Source organism: Pantherophis guttatus, chromosome 16 (assembly GCF_059756535.1).
Source record: "Pantherophis guttatus breed Tessera chromosome 16, ASM5975653v1, whole genome shotgun sequence".
In the NCBI taxonomy this organism is placed as follows: domain Eukaryota; kingdom Metazoa; phylum Chordata; class Lepidosauria; order Squamata; family Colubridae; genus Pantherophis; species Pantherophis guttatus.
The window spans coordinates 19,319,500-19,338,015 of NC_142078.1; the positions used below are offsets into that span (position 1 = coordinate 19,319,500).

The following is an 18,516-nucleotide window of genomic DNA, read 5'->3' on the forward strand; positions in this document are numbered from 1 at the left end:
AATTCTAGGTTGGATCTCTCTCGGCTAAGATCCCATCTGTTACTGAGCCTGCCCTCAGGTGCTTTGGAGAATAGATGGGCCCCTTCTTCGGCAACATCGAGAATCTAAGAATGAACGCCCGTTGGCAATGCCAAGAGCGCCCAAATTAAGAAAATGCAGGCACTCACCTGCAGGACTGGCTGGCCATCACCATATCGATGGTGTCCACCCCAATGCCCATGATGCTGATGACCGCCTGGCCTGCTTCTGTATTGGCCAGGCTGAAGATGCAAAGGGCCTGGAGGCTGGGGGCACTGCTGAAAGGGGAAAAAAAAGAGAGAGAAAGCTCAACTTTCTATGGGAAAAACGTCTGGATGAGCTTCAACCACACACCAGGGATCCAAAGAGGCTTGTTTCACTCCAGTCCACCAGGAGGACTAGAAGCTTTAGCATCAAGGTAAGAATGGAGGGTGAGTTTTAATTTTCAGGCAGCAGGAAGAAGGAATAGAGCTGCAGACAGAGTGGGTGAAGGAGGATAAGGGCCTGATATCCAGGATATAAGGTTGCTGGGGAAAAACCCCACCTCACCTGCTACGAGGATCCATTTCAGGGCACAGGTTCAAGATTGCATGGATCAGCTGAAGGATAAGATATCCTGAAACAAGGGAAAAGACGCACCGTTTTTCAGAAGGGAGTTAGAAGGGAACGAGCTCAGCTCTCCTCCCAAGGACCGCTTCTCAACCTTAGCCGCTCTTAAGAGGTGTGGACTTCAACTCCCAGGGTTCCGGCTGAGGAATTCTGGGAGCTGAAGTCCACACCTCTTAAGAGCGGCTAAGGTTGAGAAATACCATCCTTGGATGATCTGGAAAACTTTGCAGAGTTTTCTGCCCTCAGGACCCTCACAAGGAAACCTACGTTAATACCAAGGAAAGGTCCCGAAAAAAATGACAGGCTAAATTTCAGTCCTTTTGGGGGGCGGGGGTGGGGGAGAAGAAAGCCCTGCTTACCTATTTTTTCTCTCACTCCATGGGAGTTATAGCGCCACTTGTGGTAATTTGGCAGCATCTCCTTCAGGACAAACACGATGCACGGCACCAGGCCCTGGCTCTGGGTGCTGCCCAGCTGCCCCTGACGAAAAAACAGCCAGAAGGAGAGTTAAACGGGACGTTCCACCACTCAGTCACCCAGACAAAAATTAAGAAGCAGAAACGCCAAGTCTTTCTGGCAGCACAGCACCAAAAGGGATGAGAGGCTGCCTCTCTCTCTCTCTCGGCACATACCCGGACTAGCGTCATGACTAAATTGAGGAAGGAGATGGTCACACCGTATTCGCCTTGAGGCTGCTCAATGCCCATCAGCAGATTCCCGTAGCCTCCAGCGTTCATTCCCTCTGCACTGGGGAGGAAGAGACAGAGAGACCCCAACAGTCAGCAGGCTGGGAAACACAATAGCCTCAGTGCCAGAAGGGAGTTGTGTGTGTGTGAGGGGGGGGGGGTTGATCTCTTTTTATATACAAGTGGCAAAGTATATTGTGAACATTAGGGCCAGCCTGCTAACTGTTAGGGCCATGATGGCGAACTTATAACATGCGTGCCACAGGTGTCATGCAGAGCCCTCTCTGCGGGCACACCAGCCGTCGCCCCAGCCCAGCTCCACCATGCATGCACGCATGCCTCCCGCCAGCCAGCTGCTCTTCGGGTCTCTGCCGCGCATGTCTGGGGGCGGGGCCTTGACCGATCTCTACATTTTCCCCGCCAGCGTTCCCTACCTTTCTCCCCCTAGTTTTCTCCTGCATTCCTGCCACCTGTGCCTTCCCTGATCTCCGCAGGTTCCACCCTCCGCAGGTGCCTCTCCGTGGCAGGAATCCAGGTGAAAGCCTGGGCAGGTGCAGGGGGGAGGAAACTGCGAGATTGCAAATGCCCCCCTTGCGCCCCGTTTTGGGCCTGAAAAGCCTCCTGCACCACCCTGGAAGCCAAAACAGAAGCCGGGGCACATGCGCGGGAATGCATACACATGCGCGGGGGGCACTCACATTGTATTTTGGGGATTGGGGCACGTGCGTGTGTATTCACGCGTGCGTGTGCTTTGGGCACTGGGTGCCAAAAAGGTTCGCCATCACTGTCTTAGGGTCTCTCTCTCTCTTTCTCTTGTAAGTGGAGAACTATCTGTATAGCAAATTACCTGATCATGTGACTCATATTAGAAACCGGATTTGCCACAAAAGGTAAGAAGCCTGTATGATGAAGATCAGTCCAGACCTGGGGAGAAAGGTCAGAGATGTTCCTTCGTTCATTATTTGTAAAATTTATTGGCCGCCCATCTTAACCATAGGGTAACTCTGGGCGGCTTAGTTACATATGCAGTTAAAAACATAAAAAGACATTAAAACCAAGGAGATGTGGGGAGGGCGGGAGCATAGGGAGGGGAGGTGGGATCTGTTATTACTCAATCAAACCCCTCCATTGAGCTGTTTCCCCCACAGCCGACTGGCACAGGCAGGTCTTTAGGCCCTTACGAAAGGATAGGAAAGGGCCAACCTCACATCGGGGGAGGCGAGATGTTCCAGAGGGCAGGAGCCACAGCAGAGAAGGCCCTCCTTCTGGACCCCACCGGCCAGAATAATCAAGCTGATGGGACCCTCCGCCTGTCTCTTCTGCTGGCACGAGTGGGACAGGGCCAATCCCAGTGGGGTGAGACGGTCCCTCAAGTATCTTTGCATCAGCCAAGTGACACCAACCGAACAGAAATGACCGAGGGTCTCTTACCTTGGCAGGCATCCGGGAAGCCAGGACCGTTAAGCATTTGACGCAAGAGGCGATAATGTCGACCGGGGGAGAAATCACAGTGGTTAACCTGCAAAAAGAAAAGAGCAAAAGAGCTGAAGGTGACATCGTCTTGCCTGAAGAGAACCTCAGATGGAGTCCCAGGGCTCCGTCGGAAGGCAGAGGTCCCCGTGGACACTCAAGAGCTCACCTGTGTAGCAGCATGTAGATCCGGGAGGTGATGGGCAGGAGGCAATCGGCAATTGACACATCGGTGCTGATGACTTTGTGAACCAGATCGATGATGGGCTTAACCCTCTGGCAATGCTGGATGACATCTGAGAAAGAGAAGAGTTCAAGGTAGACGCGGCTCTTTTCTGCCGTGAACCCAGGCCCCTCAAAAGCAAAATGGCAAAACCCAAAAGAAGTAAAAAACAAAAAAACCAAGGACCTACATACTATACACGGACAGTGTGGGTTTAATGGAAGTGTTTTAAAATACTTCCACTAAACCAAGATGTCATACAGTTATCTTATAAACAGAATGGAGTAATTCTCAGCTGTTCTAATAAAATATGTATGTTTAGGACTGATTGTATCTGGTAATAACTACTTGGGCCTAGGTTACAACAGAAGGTAGCAGCGATCATCAAAACTTAAAATTTTGGTCGTAAGTACCTTTTCAGGGTTCATCAAAAGTTAGAATGCAATCAGAAGGAAGGACTACCAATATGCCTTTTCCCCTGTCCCTGTTATAATAGTTGGACAGCCTCCCATTTGGGGGTGTTTTATCTTCCAACCAAACATGCTGCCCACAAGGTCAGGAACAGCTCCTCTAAGTCTTGGAAACTCACCAGCTGTTGACACCACATGCAACAGCATCTCAATTTCGCAGGTGAAGAGCGTCCAGCTGCTGTAAGAATACTCCCAGCGTACCAAATAGGCCCGGTCGTCCAGCATCACCTGCCCAACCGTCCCTTGAGGGATCCGAAGGTTGGTTTGACCCATCCCTGAAAGGGGAAAAAGAAAACAGAATAAAACCGTTTTGGACAAAGAGGATCTCTCGACAAAATGGGGTCCTTAACAAGACTAGGAAACCTGTCAGTGGGATAAGAGAGGTCCAGATAGTTTTGGAACAGCTCGTTCGGTCGAACAGTAGAAGGTGGATGTTAGCAATGATAGAAGAGAATGTTTGTAGCTCGGGATTGAACTGTGGGGGTCTTTGGTGCTCTCTGATCTTGGATGGTTTCCTTGCAGATGTTTCATGACCCAACTAGGGAACCTCCTCAGTGCTAGAAGGGAGTGGGGTTTGCTCTTTTTTTTTTAATAAGCATTAGACAAACCCCACTCCCTTCTAGCACTGATGATGTTACCTAGCTTGGTAAAGAAATGTCTGCAAGAAAACCACCAAGCTCAGAGAGCACCAAGGACCCCATGAATATAAGCAAGCACGTGTGTTTGAAGGGAGGACAGAGGGTCCCAAAACATCTCTTACCAAGGGGGTACAGCAATTTGGGCGTCTGCCTCCTCCAGAGGGTCCCGTCTTCGTGAGGGAAGACATCTGGTGGCTTGTGCTTATAAAGCTCAATATAGAATGACATCTTGTCCAAAAATGTGTAAACCTTTAGGGGGGGGAGGGAAGAGAGAGGGAAGATGTGCTCATGAAGAGAAGCAGGTAGAAAGGAACTTTGGGAAAACACGTCATTAAAAGGGAGGCTGCAGAAAAAATTGATCAGCGAGACAGGTGCAAGCATGACAAAGAAACTCCACACAACTCCTCCTTGATTCTGTTTAGTACAAGTGGGAGGAACTCTGTAGATTCTGTTATTCTACTTTACTACAATAAGAAGCATTTCTAGTAGCCATAGCAATAGCCCTTAGACTTATATACAACTTCACAGTGCTTTACAGCCCTAAGCAGTTTACAAAGTCAGCCTTTTGCCCCCCAACAATCTGGGTCCTCATTTTACAGACCTAGGAAGGAAGGGAGGGAGGGGGGAGAAGGGAAGGGAAGGGAAGGGAAGGGAAGGGAAGGGAAGGGAAGCTTGTTTTTAAATCAGACGCTTTCCACCACAATCACCCAAGGACCTCTAGTTCTGTGAATGAAAGGCTCACCTTAGCTCAAATTTCTGAGTGAGAGAGACTTAAAAGGGTCTCCTTAAAGTACACCCCCCCCCGCCGACAGCAACAGACACTGATTTCTCTCCCTCTGACTTTCATACGTACCTTTTTTGCCGTCGACTTGTCTGAAACGAGTGCAGTGAGTAACTGAAGAAGTGGAGAGAGAAGATGTGGGAACATGCCACAGACGCTATCCAAAATAATGCCCAGACCTGCTGTTGGTTCCTGGCACGAGAAGCATAAAACAGAAGCTGTCAAAAACAGACATTGTTTTGCAACATGTGCTTGCTTACTAGCTTTGCTATGAAATGGATCTACTGCTTCGTTTCAAATACTGGCCTTAAAAAAGGATAGAATCTCATTTTAACTACTGGTTGCCCTTAACTTACGGCTTTTCCTGAAGAAAGCATACAAGAGAGAGAAAACCAAAATTGTATGTACCTACATATATTTCCTTCTTTTTTTTTAATTCCTTTTCTTTAAAAAAAAAAAGGACAAAATAGGAAGAGAGTATTTACTATGGATAAAAGGTAGCTTTTTTTCAACCATTTTACACCAAAGGAATCTTTTAAAATCATTTTCAAGACTCAAGAGTACCTTAGAACTCTCAGTTAGAAGACCAACTCAGTTTTGCCAATACCAAAAGGCGGATATTTTCCCCAAATTTTCAGAAACAGTGACTCAAAAGGAAACACGGGTCAAGTGTCGCTTTCAGAGTAAGCTCACCGTTTTCCAGAACAAGGGAGGAATGCTGGAAGAGGCCAAAACTTCACACGCTGTGTCGATTATGTCCTTGAGAAAATAAAAGGAAGGGAAAGAAAGAAAGAAAGAAAGAAAGAAAGAAAGAAAGAAAGAAAGAAAGAAAGAGGGAGGAAGGGACAGAGAAACTCATATGTCACATTATATATCTCATTGTTCATATATTCTCATCGTTCCTATCACCCATCTCCTCCCACTTATGACTGTATGACTGTAACCTTGTTGCTGGTATCCTTAAGATTTACATTGACTGTTTCCTAATATGATTTGATTGCTTATTTGTACCCAATGACTATCATTAAGTGTTATACCTTATGATTCTTGACGAATGTATCTTTTCTTTTATGTACACTGAGAGTGTATGCACCAAAGACAAATTCCTTGTGTGTCCAATCACACTTGGCCAATAAAGAATTCTATCCTAACCTATCCTATCCCGTCCCGTCCCATTCTTCTATTCCTCTTAAACCCTGGACTCTTACCTGCTGATTGCCGAGCGTGTGCAGCTCCAGGGAAGTCAGCACGAAGGAAAGGAGGCCGTAAATGCACATGCAGGAGGTGCTGGAAATACACTGCAAACAAAGAGTGTTTCACAGCCGGAGCCATGGAAATACAGGTAGTCTTCGACTTACGGCCACAACTGAGCCAAAGTTTCTGTTGCTAAGTTAGAGACATTTGTTAAGTCAGTTGTGCCCCATTTTATGACCTTTCTCGCCACACTTAAAGACAGATAGTTCCTTGCTCAGCGACTGCCTCATTTAGCAACTGTTCGCAGTTACAACGGCGATGAAAAATTAACTCTACAACCAATGCAATCCAGTTTGTAAGCAAATGGAAACTGAACTAAGTGCCATGCCTGGAAGCCACATTACCTGTGTGCCTTGAGGATCCAGGCCTGCCACAAGCATACCGTGGGGAGTTGGGAGGGGGGATTGCATGAGTGAAGTAGTAGAGACAGCCATAACAGAATTCTCTAAGAGAAGTTCAAGGCCAATGTGTCTGGCAGCTGTGCAAAGAAGAAATTGGAAGATGTCTTCTGTTTGGGAAAGAACTGATTGGAGCTGTGGTGGGCATGTGGGAGATGTGGGCAAGGTCTTGAACATTCTTGTGGGTGAGGAAAACCCGGAAGCTTTCAGATTCGGGTTTTCCCAGCTGTGCCAATATGACATCCCTAATAAAAGTTAGCTTTGAGGAACTTCAAGCCTCGGAGTTTGATTTCGTTGGGGGTGTTACTTGGAATCCTGACATTAAGATCGTAGGCAGTTGTAGCTTAGCTAGTGACCCCTTTGCTTAACAACTGAGCTGCAAGTCTCAGTGGTGGTTGCTAAACGAGGACTGCTTGCACTGTCACTAAACAAGGACCACCTGAAGAGTTTTTATTCCCCATCCGCAATCTGTTTAGTTACAGATATATACAGCTACAAGTATTACATTTTTTCCTTCTTCCCTGGAAAATCTACGTGCTAAACCTAGCAAATGCTTAAATCTACTTTCTTTCCTCGCACAAGAAAAGACGAAATTGTGTGGTGTGGCCTGAACAGAATTCCAAGGTTAAAGAAAAAAGGAAGAAAAAATGGGGCTTGGAGGCCTCTCAGCTATTAAATATTATAAAGAATATTTCTTCCGGGTTAGAGACTCACATTTCCTTCAGAACTTATGGCTTGGAGCAGCTTTGTCAAATACTGGAAGACATTCATTTGGATGGCAGTGCTTCCCATCCGCCGGATCACCCCGCTCGACCCATCAGCGCTCAGGGTGTGCCGGAGTAAAGCCCAGGCCAAAAGAACGGGGGCGTGATGGGGGACGTCGCCCAGGGTCAGCAGCAGGCGGTCCATTTCCTGTTGGGAGCAAATGGATGGCGTGTCAAATGGTGCCCAGAGCCCGTCTGCTACAGTGGTGAAAATGCTGGCCTAGAAACCAGGAGACGGTGAGTTCTAGTTCACACCTTAGGCCTGAAAGCCACCTGGGTCGCTTTGAGCCACCAGGAGACGGTGAGTTCTAGTTCTGCCTTGGGCATGAAAGACAGCTGGGTGACTTTAGGCCAATCACCAGAAGATGGTGAGTTCTAATCCCACCTCAGGACCCAAAAGAAGATTTTGCATGGTGAGGTAAAAATAAACATGAATATTGAGAATATCGGAGATTTGCGAGGGATTTACCTGGCGGATCTGTCCATTGCCAGCAAATTTATGTTCCTCTTTCCTGTCGTCCAACAAACGTTCGTGTAAGGAGTCGATTTCCATGCCTTCCACCAGAATTAGAGCACTGAAGTACCTGAAAAGCATGTTTATGGGGGGAAGAGACAAAACACCAAGAAATTAGAACTGCGTGAGAAGATTCACCTCATAAGCAAACCATCATTTGGCTCGTTTGGCTCTTTGATAAAACAAAAAAAAAAGCCACAGTGGGTGATTCGCTTAATGACCTCAGCGGAAGTGAAGCCATAAGTCCACTGCAGTCACATAAACACAGAGCTGCAGGTCCCAATTTTGATCGTTAAGGCAAGGACTACTTATAGCTGTTCTTTCATGCACCGGCTTACATAAATTTATCTAGAATGGTCCGTGGCCCGTCACGGTTCACAAGGCCCAGCGCGTGGCACTCACTCACCCAATCCGATCCACCAGGGGGTCCATGCTTTCATCAACCAGGTGGCGGTTGGTCTGCCGAGAACCGAAGCCCTGGTCCTTGAACATCTTGGCGAAAGTCAGCAGCTCCTCCGGGGTCATCTCAAAATAGGCGTAGTAGAGGAAGATGATCTCCAGCAGCATGGATTGTTCGCGGAGGCACTGCACGAACCAGCGAGACACTTGCCGCTCCGTCTGTGGGCAAAAAGCAGAAGTTGCAGATCGTTAAAACACTGTTGTGGCCTGCGGGAAGCCAGAGGAGCTGGAGCCTCTTCCCAGTGTGCGCATGGGCAGAGCTGCCAGAAGACAAGAACAACTCAGAAAGCAGGGTCGACTTGGGAGTAAAGCCACACCTTGGAGGTGATTGGCCCCTCCCATAGGAAACAAAAGAGGAGCAAAGGGGGAGGGGGCTTTTGCAGGAAACAATTTATTCGTTTGGTAGTTTCAATAATGGAAAGTTCTGTTTGTGACTGTGCCAATTTTTGCCTTGTACTGCAGTTGGAAACAAGTTACATGGCAGCTTGCCAAACGAGATAAGGTATGTTGATAAATATTCCTTTGAAAATCACAGGGTACAAGGGTCCTTGGAGGTCTTCTAGTCCAACCCCCTGCTCTTATCCCATTCTGGACAGGTGGCTGTCCAGTCTCTTGTAGAAACCTCCAGTGTTGAAGCACCCATAACTTCTGGTGGCATCCACATATTTTCCTTAAAGGTAAAAGGTAAAGGTTCCTCTTGCACATATGTGCTAGTCGTTCCCGACTCTAGGGGGCGGTGCTCATCTCCGTTTCAAAGCCGAAGAGCCAGCGCTGTCCGAAGATATTCCGTGGTCATGTGGCCGGCATGACTCAACACCAAAGCCCACAGAACGCTGTTCCCTTCTCACCAAAGGTGGTCCCTGTTTTTCTACTTGCATTTTTTTACATGCTTTCGAACTGCTAGGTTGGCAGAAGCTGGGACAAGTCACGGGAGCTCACAATTTTTGAAAGTAAAGTATGAATGGGGGAAAAAAATACCATCAGACTTCCGTGTGTCTCCCATGTAGGCGCTTCTGCTTTATACAGATCTTCAAACTGTTTCCGATAATTAGGAACCAGTTCCTTATCCAGTTTTTCCATACACTGTGAATACGGGACCTTCATAGCAAAACCAAGATGGGAAAAAATAAATAAATTAAGAGACTGTTTCTTCCCTTTTATACTTGTATGTCATTTTTTTAATACTATACCAGAATGAATGAATGAATGAATAAAAACTTTATTACGGTCATCGACCAACAATAGACATGCTATAAATTAAAAATAATACTGACATTAATCATGAATAATAACATCCGTGTTATGAAAATACATAATCTCAAACCGTTAGGGTCACTCCCTAATTTACATGAGTGGAGAGCCGATAAGTGTGTGAGTAAATGTATTTTTCCAATAATTGTTATGGATATCTCCAAAAAATTGGCACCAGTTGACATCTATAATTCTATATATCCTATACCAGAATACTGGAAGGATTCAAAGATAATTTCACATGCAATTAAATGTTTTAAAGTGCAGTTAATAAAATTATTGGCTATGTGTTTCATAATAACGAGAGCCAATTTGGTCCATTAGCTGAGGGGCTGGGCTAGAAATTTGTAATTGTGAGTTCTAGCTTTCCTTTAGACATGAAAGTTGGTTTGCTGATTTTCCCTCTTTCTCAGCCCGACCCACCTCACAGGGTTGTTATTCTGGAAAACAGAGGCAGGTTGCTTCCTTGAGTTGACCCAAAATAAAGGTGAGATAGAACTAATAAACAAACATGTATTTTACCTTCCCTTAAAAGGTTAAAACTTCATCCCTTTCAAAGATCATTAAAGGCTTTTGGGAGTGCCAAGAGCTCTGCTGACTCAGATTATAGTCTTTTACTGGGAGTCCTTATTTAGTGACCACGGTGAGGTCCAGCAACTCGCTTGTTAAGCAAAGGAGCTGCTCAGAGAAACTGTGACTGTACTTATGATCTTACTTCAGCTTTTCTTATCTTTACAAACCTGCAAAGGTCATAAATGTGATGGCTGGTGGCCAAGTTCCCTTTTTATCACTGTCGTAAGTGCAAAGTCACTAAACGAGTCTTCACTAAACGAGGACTACCTGTACTTTAACTGCATTTAATGATGGTAGAAGAGTCAAGAAAGGAAGCCAATACATACCATGTAAGGGTGCCTCTCATCCTGGAAATAAGTGAGGATGTGAAGAACGCACCGAAGAATACAAAACCTTTCCTCATAGTAGTAATCAGCAATCTGCGAACACATATTGTTGTCTTTATCGTAGCAGCTCTCTTTGTATTTTCGTGTTTATTTCCCCACAGTCTCTTTGCTGAATTCCCAGGTTCTACCCCACGTGAACCTCTGATTAGCAGGTATTTCATTTGCTATTTATTTTTTTCATACAAACACATTATCTGTGAACAATGTTGTCCTTCATCCTCACCATAATAAGATTGTGGTTTATTGTTTTGTCTCTGGGCTTTTGGATAATTTTTTTTCAACTGGAAAAGGGGGATAAAAATACTATCCAAAATAATTGCAAGAAGCCACACAGGACAAATCAGGAGCAAGTGGCAAGAGCCCACATTTCTTACTTGGAACTTCAATCCTCTCTGCTGCATCGAATCAACCCCCTCCCCCCGTGCCACCCCCCCCCCAATAAAAGACTTGATACAGAAGCAGTGGGGCTGGGAGCAGGGCCCATAGAAGGATGTAGGGGAAACTCACCTTCAGTAGCAGAGTTTGGCTCTGCCTGTCATCTTGCAGCACGGTCTAGATACAAAAAGGAATGCAAGGAATCCGTCATAAAGAGTTGAGGCTTGGACGGAGACACAAACAACGGAGAAAGGTATGTTCCCATCTAGGTTTTAGCTATATTCATCACGGAATGGACAGCATATATGCCTTTGTTCATTTATTTTTACCCCATCTATTGTTTTTATAAATAACTCCAAGACCTGAACGTTGCTTCCTCCTCCTTTCCCCTCCCCCCCACAAGTAGTTTAGGAAGTCCCTTAGGCTGAAAGAGAAGGACTGGCCCAAAGTCACCCAGCAGCTTTCTTGCCTAGGGTGGGATTAGAATTCCCATGAATCTTAATATTTATGGCCAGTACCTCCAAGGCGGGCCTCACCCCCAAGTGGAAATGCAAGCCTACGGCATCACAGTGAGAACTCACTGCATTAAATCCTAGTCTTCCAGAGCCATGCACAGACACACTTGCCAACAGAAATCCTGGGGTAGAGAGCGTGCGCCGTTACCCACCTTTAGCGAGTCTCTAGTCCCTCGATAATCCTCTTGAAGGTAACATTGTAAGAGCTGCACGCTTTGCTCCTCATCCAAACCCTGCAATGGCAGACAAACGTTTAGCTACGTTACACACTTTTTAGGAGAGAGGGATAGGACAATGAAGAACAGAACAAGGCCTAATTTTCAGTGTTCTGCAAAGTTGCAGAACCAAGTTCTGCAAAGTACCTCGATTAAACCTCAGAAGTCCCAGACACAAACCTCACTCGAACAGTAGGACTGGGGAAAACCAACTTCTCTCCAATTCTGATATTTTCTTCTACCCCCATCCTGAAACACGCAGAGCAAAAAAAGCAGAGCGACTTTTGAAAGTATTTCTCACCAAAAACTTGCTGACTCGGAGTCCCAGTTCCTTCAACGAAGCGGGCACGTTTTTATCAGCTTTCACGATTTCTGCTGAATTGGAACTAGACGTAAGAAACAGTTATTCAGTTTGGTTTGTTTGGAACAAAGTGAATCTTGATCTAACACCTGGATAATTTTATATCCACAAACATTCCATAAACATGATAAAGCCCTAAAGGAAATCTAAAATAAAATAATCTACACATGATCAAATTCAGAAAGAACATCCAGAGAAAAACAAGGTAGGGGGCCCACTTATCTTTGTAGCCAAGCCTAAGAATCAGATCTTAACCCTTAAGAGTTCATCTAAATAACATGGGGGGGAAAGGGGTTATACAAATCATTTAGCTTTGTATCTGCTGTTTTTCTGCTAAGATTTGATTGATATTATTTCCTAGTATGATTCGATTGCTTATTATACCATATGACTGTCACTGCGTGTTGTGCCTTGTGATTCTTGACGAACGTATCTCGTCTTTTTATGTACACTGAGAGCTTATGCACCAAAGACAAATTCCTTGTGTGTCCAATCACACTTGGCCAATAAAGAATTCTATTCTATTTCAGACTAGATGAATTTCTAAAAGGAGGAAGCAGATTCATGACCAGAAAAACCCATTGTTTCTCCAAGCTTTTCTTAACTTGAGCACTGTGCTAGATACCCAGCCATCTGGTTACCGTACCTGGGTGGTTTATAGTAACAAAGTCCTTCAAGCAACCTCTGCCAATGTTTATTCAACTCTTCTGCGATCTGTGCCTAAATCAGGACAAAAGGATGCTGAATTTAGAATTCCACTCAACTGTTAAAAACTGCTTGCTTAGTTTCGCAAAGCCGGACAAATGGAAGGAGAAGCATTGTACAGTGGGGTGTCCAACCTTAGCAATTTTTAAGACTTGTGGCCTTTCATTGGTTAACATTATTTGGTTCATCTCTGAAACAGCACCACATGCTCAGAGGGACGTAGCATGTAACATTCCAAAACAGTCCTAGTATGATCTTGTTCCTGCTCATCATAATATTCAGGAGGTGTGGTTTTTATATTATAATGAGATATAATGAGTTTGCAAGTCACTAAGGTTCAAATCAATGTCCTTGTCGGGTTTGAGCCAGTGCTTATCAGACTCTACATTCCTTGTGGAGAGCTCGCCTTGTTACTTCAAGGAACTAGAAACATTAATCTAAAAAATCTGCTTAACTGAATACATTAATCAAAGAGGCCTCCCTTTACTGCTGCCATGATTAACACAAACCAGAGGTTTCAAAGGAAACAGCTGAAGCCAACTTTGCTTACCGGTTCTCTCAAAGCTGATCTTCCCAAAAGAATGGTCCACAGTTCTCTGCTGCTCCTTAAAATAAAAGTCACGCATTCCTTAAAGTCTTTTCAAAGCTCACAGAACCATTTCTCTCTATGCAATTGTATCAAAACTGGGCAGCCACTTGTCTGGAATGATATAAGGGCCCATACTTAAGCAAGGGGGTGGACTAGAAGGCCCCCAAGGCCCCTTCCGACTCTGTTATTCAAACACTTTTCAGAGCAAAGTAACCATTCCCCTCAAGCACATTTCTTTCCAGTAACACCTCCTTGCCCAATTTTAATTCTGACCCAACTGTTCTTCCTGAATTCTTTTTAAAGATGGAAGCTACTGGCATGTCCTGCTGAAAATACTCTGGAATATATTAGGATGCAAATGAGAACCCTCTAGGAAAAAGAAATTATCTGATTATTTCTACCAGGAAGATTATAGAAAACCACCTGGCCTTTGACTGAAGCAATGCTAGATAATATAATCAATTTGCAAACATGGCTTTCTGGGTAAAGGGAAAGAAAAGGAGTGAAAGTCACAAAGAATGCACCCAATAGTTCAACTGTGATTCACAGTTGAATAGTTGAATAGCTGTTGAATAATTCAACAACTCTAGTTGTTGTCTGGATTATTGGAATTTATTCGATCCATCACGAATTGTTAAAAAAAACAGTTAAGAAAAGGCATCTATTCAGATGATATTATAGAGCTGGAAAACCCAGAGAGATATTAGCACGCAATTCTAATTAGAACAACCACACTAATGTCTTCACCAAGTTCACAAATCTTCTAATTGGATGTTGTTTTATTGTCCTATTATTTTTCCCTTCCCCAATAACAGTTTTGTCCAACTATACTTTTTTATTGTAAAGACTGATGAAAGAGAATGATAAAGATATTAGAAAATTTAGACCATTGAAGACGAAAAGAGAATAGTATTATATCAACATTATGATTTAAAAATATCAAATGAACATAACGGATTTCTCATTATTAATTTGATGTTTCCAGATCAGATGGCAGGCTAGGAAAAGATCAAGTCAACTGGGAGTAAAAATTTACCCCAGCAATTCTGCTGATACCAGAACCAGACCCGAGTGCAAATTCTGCCTTGGACATGAAAGCCAGTTGGGGGACTCGGAGCCAGTCCTTCTCTCTCAACCCAGCCCATCCCACAGGATCAATCCAACACAACTAGTGTAGTTTCTCATAGGCAGGGAGGAACACTTCACTTAGCCAATTTTGAGAAGCATCAAGGGGAATAGGCATACTCCCAGATAGTACATTATTTATTTAGCATATGGCACATCACACATGGTCTAGCAATATATATATATTCATCTAAATTAATAAAACAGAATGAAATATTTCAAATACCAATGTCTAGGCCGTCTAACCATTGAAGCAGAGCAGATACTGGACCAGTTGTATGTCCTTGGCTTACAGCCTGTCACAATGTCAGACAGCACAAATGTGTAAAGAATGCACAGCCAGAACAATTATTATGTCATCCTGCCTTTCTATACATACAGGTAGGTCATAATTACTGCGTGTTCAAATCATGCAATACTCAATTTAGGGCAAATTATAAATTGATACCAGGTTGCATTTAATTGCAAGTCAAAAATTGGGTGAGCATGAGGATTAGCAAATGCACAATTGTGGTTTTAGACACTCTTTAAAGTTCCTAGGTGCAAAATGGGAGGTTCTATTAGAGGCAAACAGTAAAAGCAACAGTGTTAAAACAGGTCTTTTTTGTTACTTTTACAAAGGATTTTGGAGTTCTATTTTGCTTTCTCTTAACTACTCTGTGACCCCTATATTTAAATTATATGTGTATTCTTCTTATCCTTCCCTGTAACATCTCATTAATATATTAATATACATACAAAAGTTCATGATTAATATTTTTCCGGGCATATTTCCTCCTAGCCTGAAATGAATTACCCTATTTTCCAAAGAAACATCAGTTCAAAAGAGCTCAAATTCAAATCAGGGGATCCCTTTTCCTGTGGGATCTTTTTAGCTATCTGAGAGAGATCTATTTGGGCAACTCAAAATGTGTTAAAATATATCTTTTAATATCCCTGCCTTCTTCCCACTCAAATGGAAATTATATTATTCATTTCCTTCCAGTGGGGGAGGTGTTATTCCATTACCCCAGTTTGGGGCATCCCCAAAGGGTGCCAGCCAGAACCGGAAAGCCAAAGACCTGAGTTCGAGTCCTGCCTTGGGCACCCAAAGCCACGCCTTCCCTTGCCTTTCCCACCTCACAGGGTTGTTGTTGGAAAGGAAGGATAATGTTCAATTAAAAGTCCAACTGGGAGGGGGGAGGGGGGGCTTACCGGTTCAAATAAATAGCGGTAAATAAACCCCTCAAATGGGCAGCAATGAGGAAGGCAGGAGGGGGCTGAGGGGGCTTCTTTAGGGGTCCCCCCTCCCCTCCAACCCGCAAGACCCTCACCCCAAAGCTCCGGGGGGGGAGGGGGTGGCCTGAGCGGGCGAGGCTCGGGGCTTCGGTTCCCACAGCCGCTTTCTCCCCTCAGGGGCTCCGACAACGACCGCGCGCGCGCCCCGCGCCTTCCTACCTCGCAGACAGCCCGCCGGCCGCCATCTTGGACTCCCCTCCCACGTGACCCTCCCTCCCTCCCTCCCTCCCGCCTACCTCGCTCGCCCGCCCGCTGAGCCGCCAGGAGGAGAAAAGAGGGGCGGGGCCGCCAGTAAGGGAGGGAAAAAAAAAAGAAGAAAAAAAAGGCGGGGCGGCGCTTGCGCGCTGGGAGCCGCCCGCTCGACCGTTAGGAAAGCCGGCGCGCGCCCCCCCCCGTGGGTTACGTGCGTCTGGGGCGTGCCCTCTTGACGTCACCGGCGCGCGCCGTCCTCACCCACCCGCAAGATGGCGGCGCCCTGGTGGGTGAGTTAAAGTCAGGGAAGGCGATGAGGCGGAGCGATGATGAAGGGGGAGGGCTTGAGAGGGCGGCGGGATGGAGCTCAGCCCCCGGGGGGGAAGGGTGTGTGTGTGTGTGTGCATGGCAGCCTTTCCCTCCCTCCCCCTCCACGATCTGCTTCACAACAGCCCCGCAGGGTAGGCTAGGCCGGGGTCAAAACGGCGCTTTCCAACTTGGGAGTGCCGGACTTGGATTCTCGAGGGTGGCTGGGGATGATGGGGGTGGTAGTCGCAACTTGGCAAAGAATTGGGCGGGGGGGTTGGACTAGATGACCTACAAGGTCCCTTCCAACTCTTGTTAATCTGTAATTATCGCCTGAGGTGGGCACAGGGAGGCCTCGAACCATTGACAGGCGCAGCTCTGTCTTCTGAATCCTGTTAAAGACAGCTGGGCTTGTGATGTGGGGCGCACCATTGTGGCACCGTGTGCTTCTTTAAAAGATTTGATTTTTCTCTCCTAGGGATGATCCGAACAGAGGAGGGAGCTTTCAGCCTTGAGAGTCCCTGCATTTGAAACGCCCCGGACAGCTGTGGAGATCCTTCTCTTGCGAGACGTAACTGGCCGACCGTCACCATGTGGAACCAACCGGTTCTGGTGGAATCGCTGGTGGTGTTTGCCATCGTGCTTTGCGTGCACAGCGTGGTCTGGGACCGCTTCTCGTGGTCCGCTCTCGTCCTCGCCGTCCAAGCCTTCTACATCCAGTTTAAGTGGGACCATCTCCTTCGTCTGGGTGGGGCTGTATTCCAGTTCCGGACCACGGCCAACAGCGGCCTCCTCCCCTCCTGCATGGTTATCCCTCTGCTGGGCATCGTGATGAAGGAAAGGTGTCGAGTGGCTGGCATTGTGTACTTCGAGCGCTTGGGCATTGTCGTGGCCTCCACCGGCATGATGATCGCCCTCTTCCTGTCGGTGATCGCCTTGGGCATTACCAAGCCGGTGCCAACGAACACCTGCGTGCTGTCCGGGATTGCCGGGACGCTGATCATCTACACCATGAAACATTCCTTGACCGTCTCCGAAGTGATCGAAGTGTTGGAGGTGTTGCTCATTTTCGTCTACCTCAGCATGATCCTGCTGTACCTGTTGCCTCGGTGCTTCACCCCCGGGGAAGCCCTGCTGATCCTCACCGGCCTGAGTTTCGTCCTTAACCAGCTCATCAAGCGCTCTCTGAACATCAGCGAGAACCGAGGGAGTCCCGTGGAGTTCTTCCTCCTGGTCGTGGTGGTGGGAGTGGCCCTGCTCGGCCTCTCCTTCGCGGTGCTGTTTTTCTTCATGGATTCCACCACCTGGACCTCCTCCATGTTTTTCCACATGATGACCGCTGTCCTGAGCCTCGGCGTGGTCATGCCTTGGCTCTACCGCCTGATCCGCAGGAATCCCTTGATGTGGCTCTTCCAGTTGCTCTCCCAAACCCAGATCAGAATTCACCTGCTGTGCTACTGGGCCCTCCTGGCTGCTCTGGCCTGCGCGATAGTCCTCTACCAAAACGTCAAGCGGTCCTCCGGTTCTAAAAAACACCAAGCTTCAATCGTCACCCGGAAGTACTTCCATTTCATCGTGGTGGCCACTTATGTCCCGGGGCTGATCTACGACCGCCAACTGCTGTATGTGGCAGCAGTCATCTGCCTGGCCGTCTTCATTCTGCTCGAGTACGTCCGCTACTTCACCATCAAGCCCTTCGGACAGACGCTCCGGCAGTTGCTCTCGCTGTTCTTGGACGAGCGGGACAGCGGGCCTTTGATCTTGACTCATATCTACCTTCTGCTTGGGATGTCCTTCCCGGTGTGGCTGGTGCCGAGACCATGCGCCCCCAAAGGTGCCTTGACGGGGGCAGGAGCCCTGGCTCCCTACTCTGGGGTTCTGGCTGTAGGCGTGGGGGACTCTGTGGCCTCCATCTTTGGCAGCACGATGGGGGAAGTCAAATGGCCTGGAACCAAGAAAACCTTTGAAGGGACCATGTCGGCCATATTTGCCCAAATCATTGCGGTTGCCCTGATTGTGATTTTTGACAGTTCTGTGGACCTGAACGCCAGCTACTCCTGGATCTTGGTCTCGATTACCCTGGTGTCGTTTTTAGAAGCCTACACCACTCAGGTGGACAATTTACTCTTGCCTCTCTACCTCCACATCCTGCTAATGCTTTAGCTACCCTGGAAGGGGATAAAGTTTCTCTCCCCTCAGAGCGTAATCAGATACACCCATACTCTGTTTCTTTGGTGTCTTTGGCCCAGAATGGCAAAAAGCAACACCACGGCCTGTCCCTGTAAGTGATTGCACGTTCATTATTTAAAGCTGAAATATAATGAGGCTGTTCTTTGTGGTCTGTTTTTTTTTTCACAGCTT

The 18,516-nt window shown here is 46.6% G+C and overlaps 2 protein-coding genes across 10 annotated transcripts in view; one reads left to right on the plus strand and one right to left on the minus strand.

Annotated features, from left to right (window-relative positions):
- The window catches only part of NUP188 (nucleoporin 188), a 44,369-nt gene extending 28,464 nt beyond the window's left edge, over positions 1 to 15,905 (minus strand). For 2 of the 7 annotated variants that reach the window (XM_087879618.1, XM_034436127.3), the window contains exons 1-23: positions 15,817 to 15,905; positions 13,216 to 13,270; positions 12,607 to 12,680; positions 11,901 to 11,985; positions 11,537 to 11,617; positions 11,002 to 11,046; positions 10,435 to 10,527; positions 9,263 to 9,382; positions 8,232 to 8,443; positions 7,781 to 7,895; positions 7,262 to 7,459; positions 6,104 to 6,193; positions 5,589 to 5,654; positions 4,968 to 5,087; positions 4,237 to 4,363; positions 3,596 to 3,751; positions 2,953 to 3,079; positions 2,745 to 2,832; positions 2,161 to 2,237; positions 1,260 to 1,374; positions 987 to 1,107; positions 568 to 634; positions 168 to 296 (exon numbers count right to left, since the gene is read on the minus strand). In XM_087879618.1, the coding sequence (XP_087735744.1) occupies positions 168 to 296; positions 568 to 634; positions 987 to 1,107; positions 1,260 to 1,374; positions 2,161 to 2,237; positions 2,745 to 2,832; positions 2,953 to 3,079; positions 3,596 to 3,751; positions 4,237 to 4,363; positions 4,968 to 5,087; positions 5,589 to 5,654; positions 6,104 to 6,193; positions 7,262 to 7,459; positions 7,781 to 7,895; positions 8,232 to 8,443; positions 9,263 to 9,382; positions 10,435 to 10,527; positions 11,002 to 11,046; positions 11,537 to 11,617; positions 11,901 to 11,985; positions 12,607 to 12,680; positions 13,216 to 13,270; positions 15,817 to 15,842 (2,387 nt within the window). In that variant the 5' untranslated portion in view covers positions 15,843 to 15,905. Of the gene's footprint in view, positions 1 to 167; positions 297 to 567; positions 635 to 986; positions 1,108 to 1,259; positions 1,375 to 2,160; positions 2,238 to 2,744; positions 2,833 to 2,952; positions 3,080 to 3,595; positions 3,752 to 4,236; positions 4,364 to 4,967; positions 5,088 to 5,588; positions 5,655 to 6,103; positions 6,194 to 7,261; positions 7,460 to 7,780; positions 7,896 to 8,231; positions 8,444 to 9,262; positions 9,383 to 10,434; positions 10,528 to 11,001; positions 11,047 to 11,536; positions 11,618 to 11,900; positions 11,986 to 12,606; positions 12,681 to 13,215; positions 13,271 to 14,605; positions 14,699 to 15,573 lie in introns of those variants that run through there. The other 5 variants (XM_034436129.3, XM_087879620.1, XM_087879619.1 and 2 more) reach the window with 5 other exon arrangements.
- A 170-nt stretch (positions 15,906 to 16,075) lies between these two features.
- Positions 16,076 to 18,480, plus strand: DOLK (dolichol kinase). Of its 3 annotated transcripts, none has more exons than XM_034436134.3 (2): positions 16,076 to 16,139; positions 16,634 to 18,480. In XM_034436134.3, exon 2 carries the CDS (start codon positions 16,747 to 16,749, stop codon positions 18,316 to 18,318), a length of 1,572 nt encoding a protein of 523 aa, XP_034292025.1. In that variant the 5' UTR covers positions 16,076 to 16,139; positions 16,634 to 16,746; the 3' UTR covers positions 18,319 to 18,480. The 3 variants fall into 3 exon arrangements, with proteins under 3 accessions (XP_034292025.1, XP_060539919.1, XP_034292026.1); XM_060683936.2 differs by having other exon boundaries at positions 16,084 to 16,135; XM_034436135.3 differs by lacking the exon at positions 16,076 to 16,139 and adding an exon at positions 16,170 to 16,310.
- The last annotated feature ends 36 nt before the right edge of the window (positions 18,481 to 18,516 follow it).

Excerpts from the sequence above, each read along its gene's own strand:
- DOLK (XM_034436134.3), top strand. The coding sequence starts at position 16,747 with ATGTGGAACCAACCGGTTCTGGTGGAATCGCTGGTGGTGTTTGCCATC.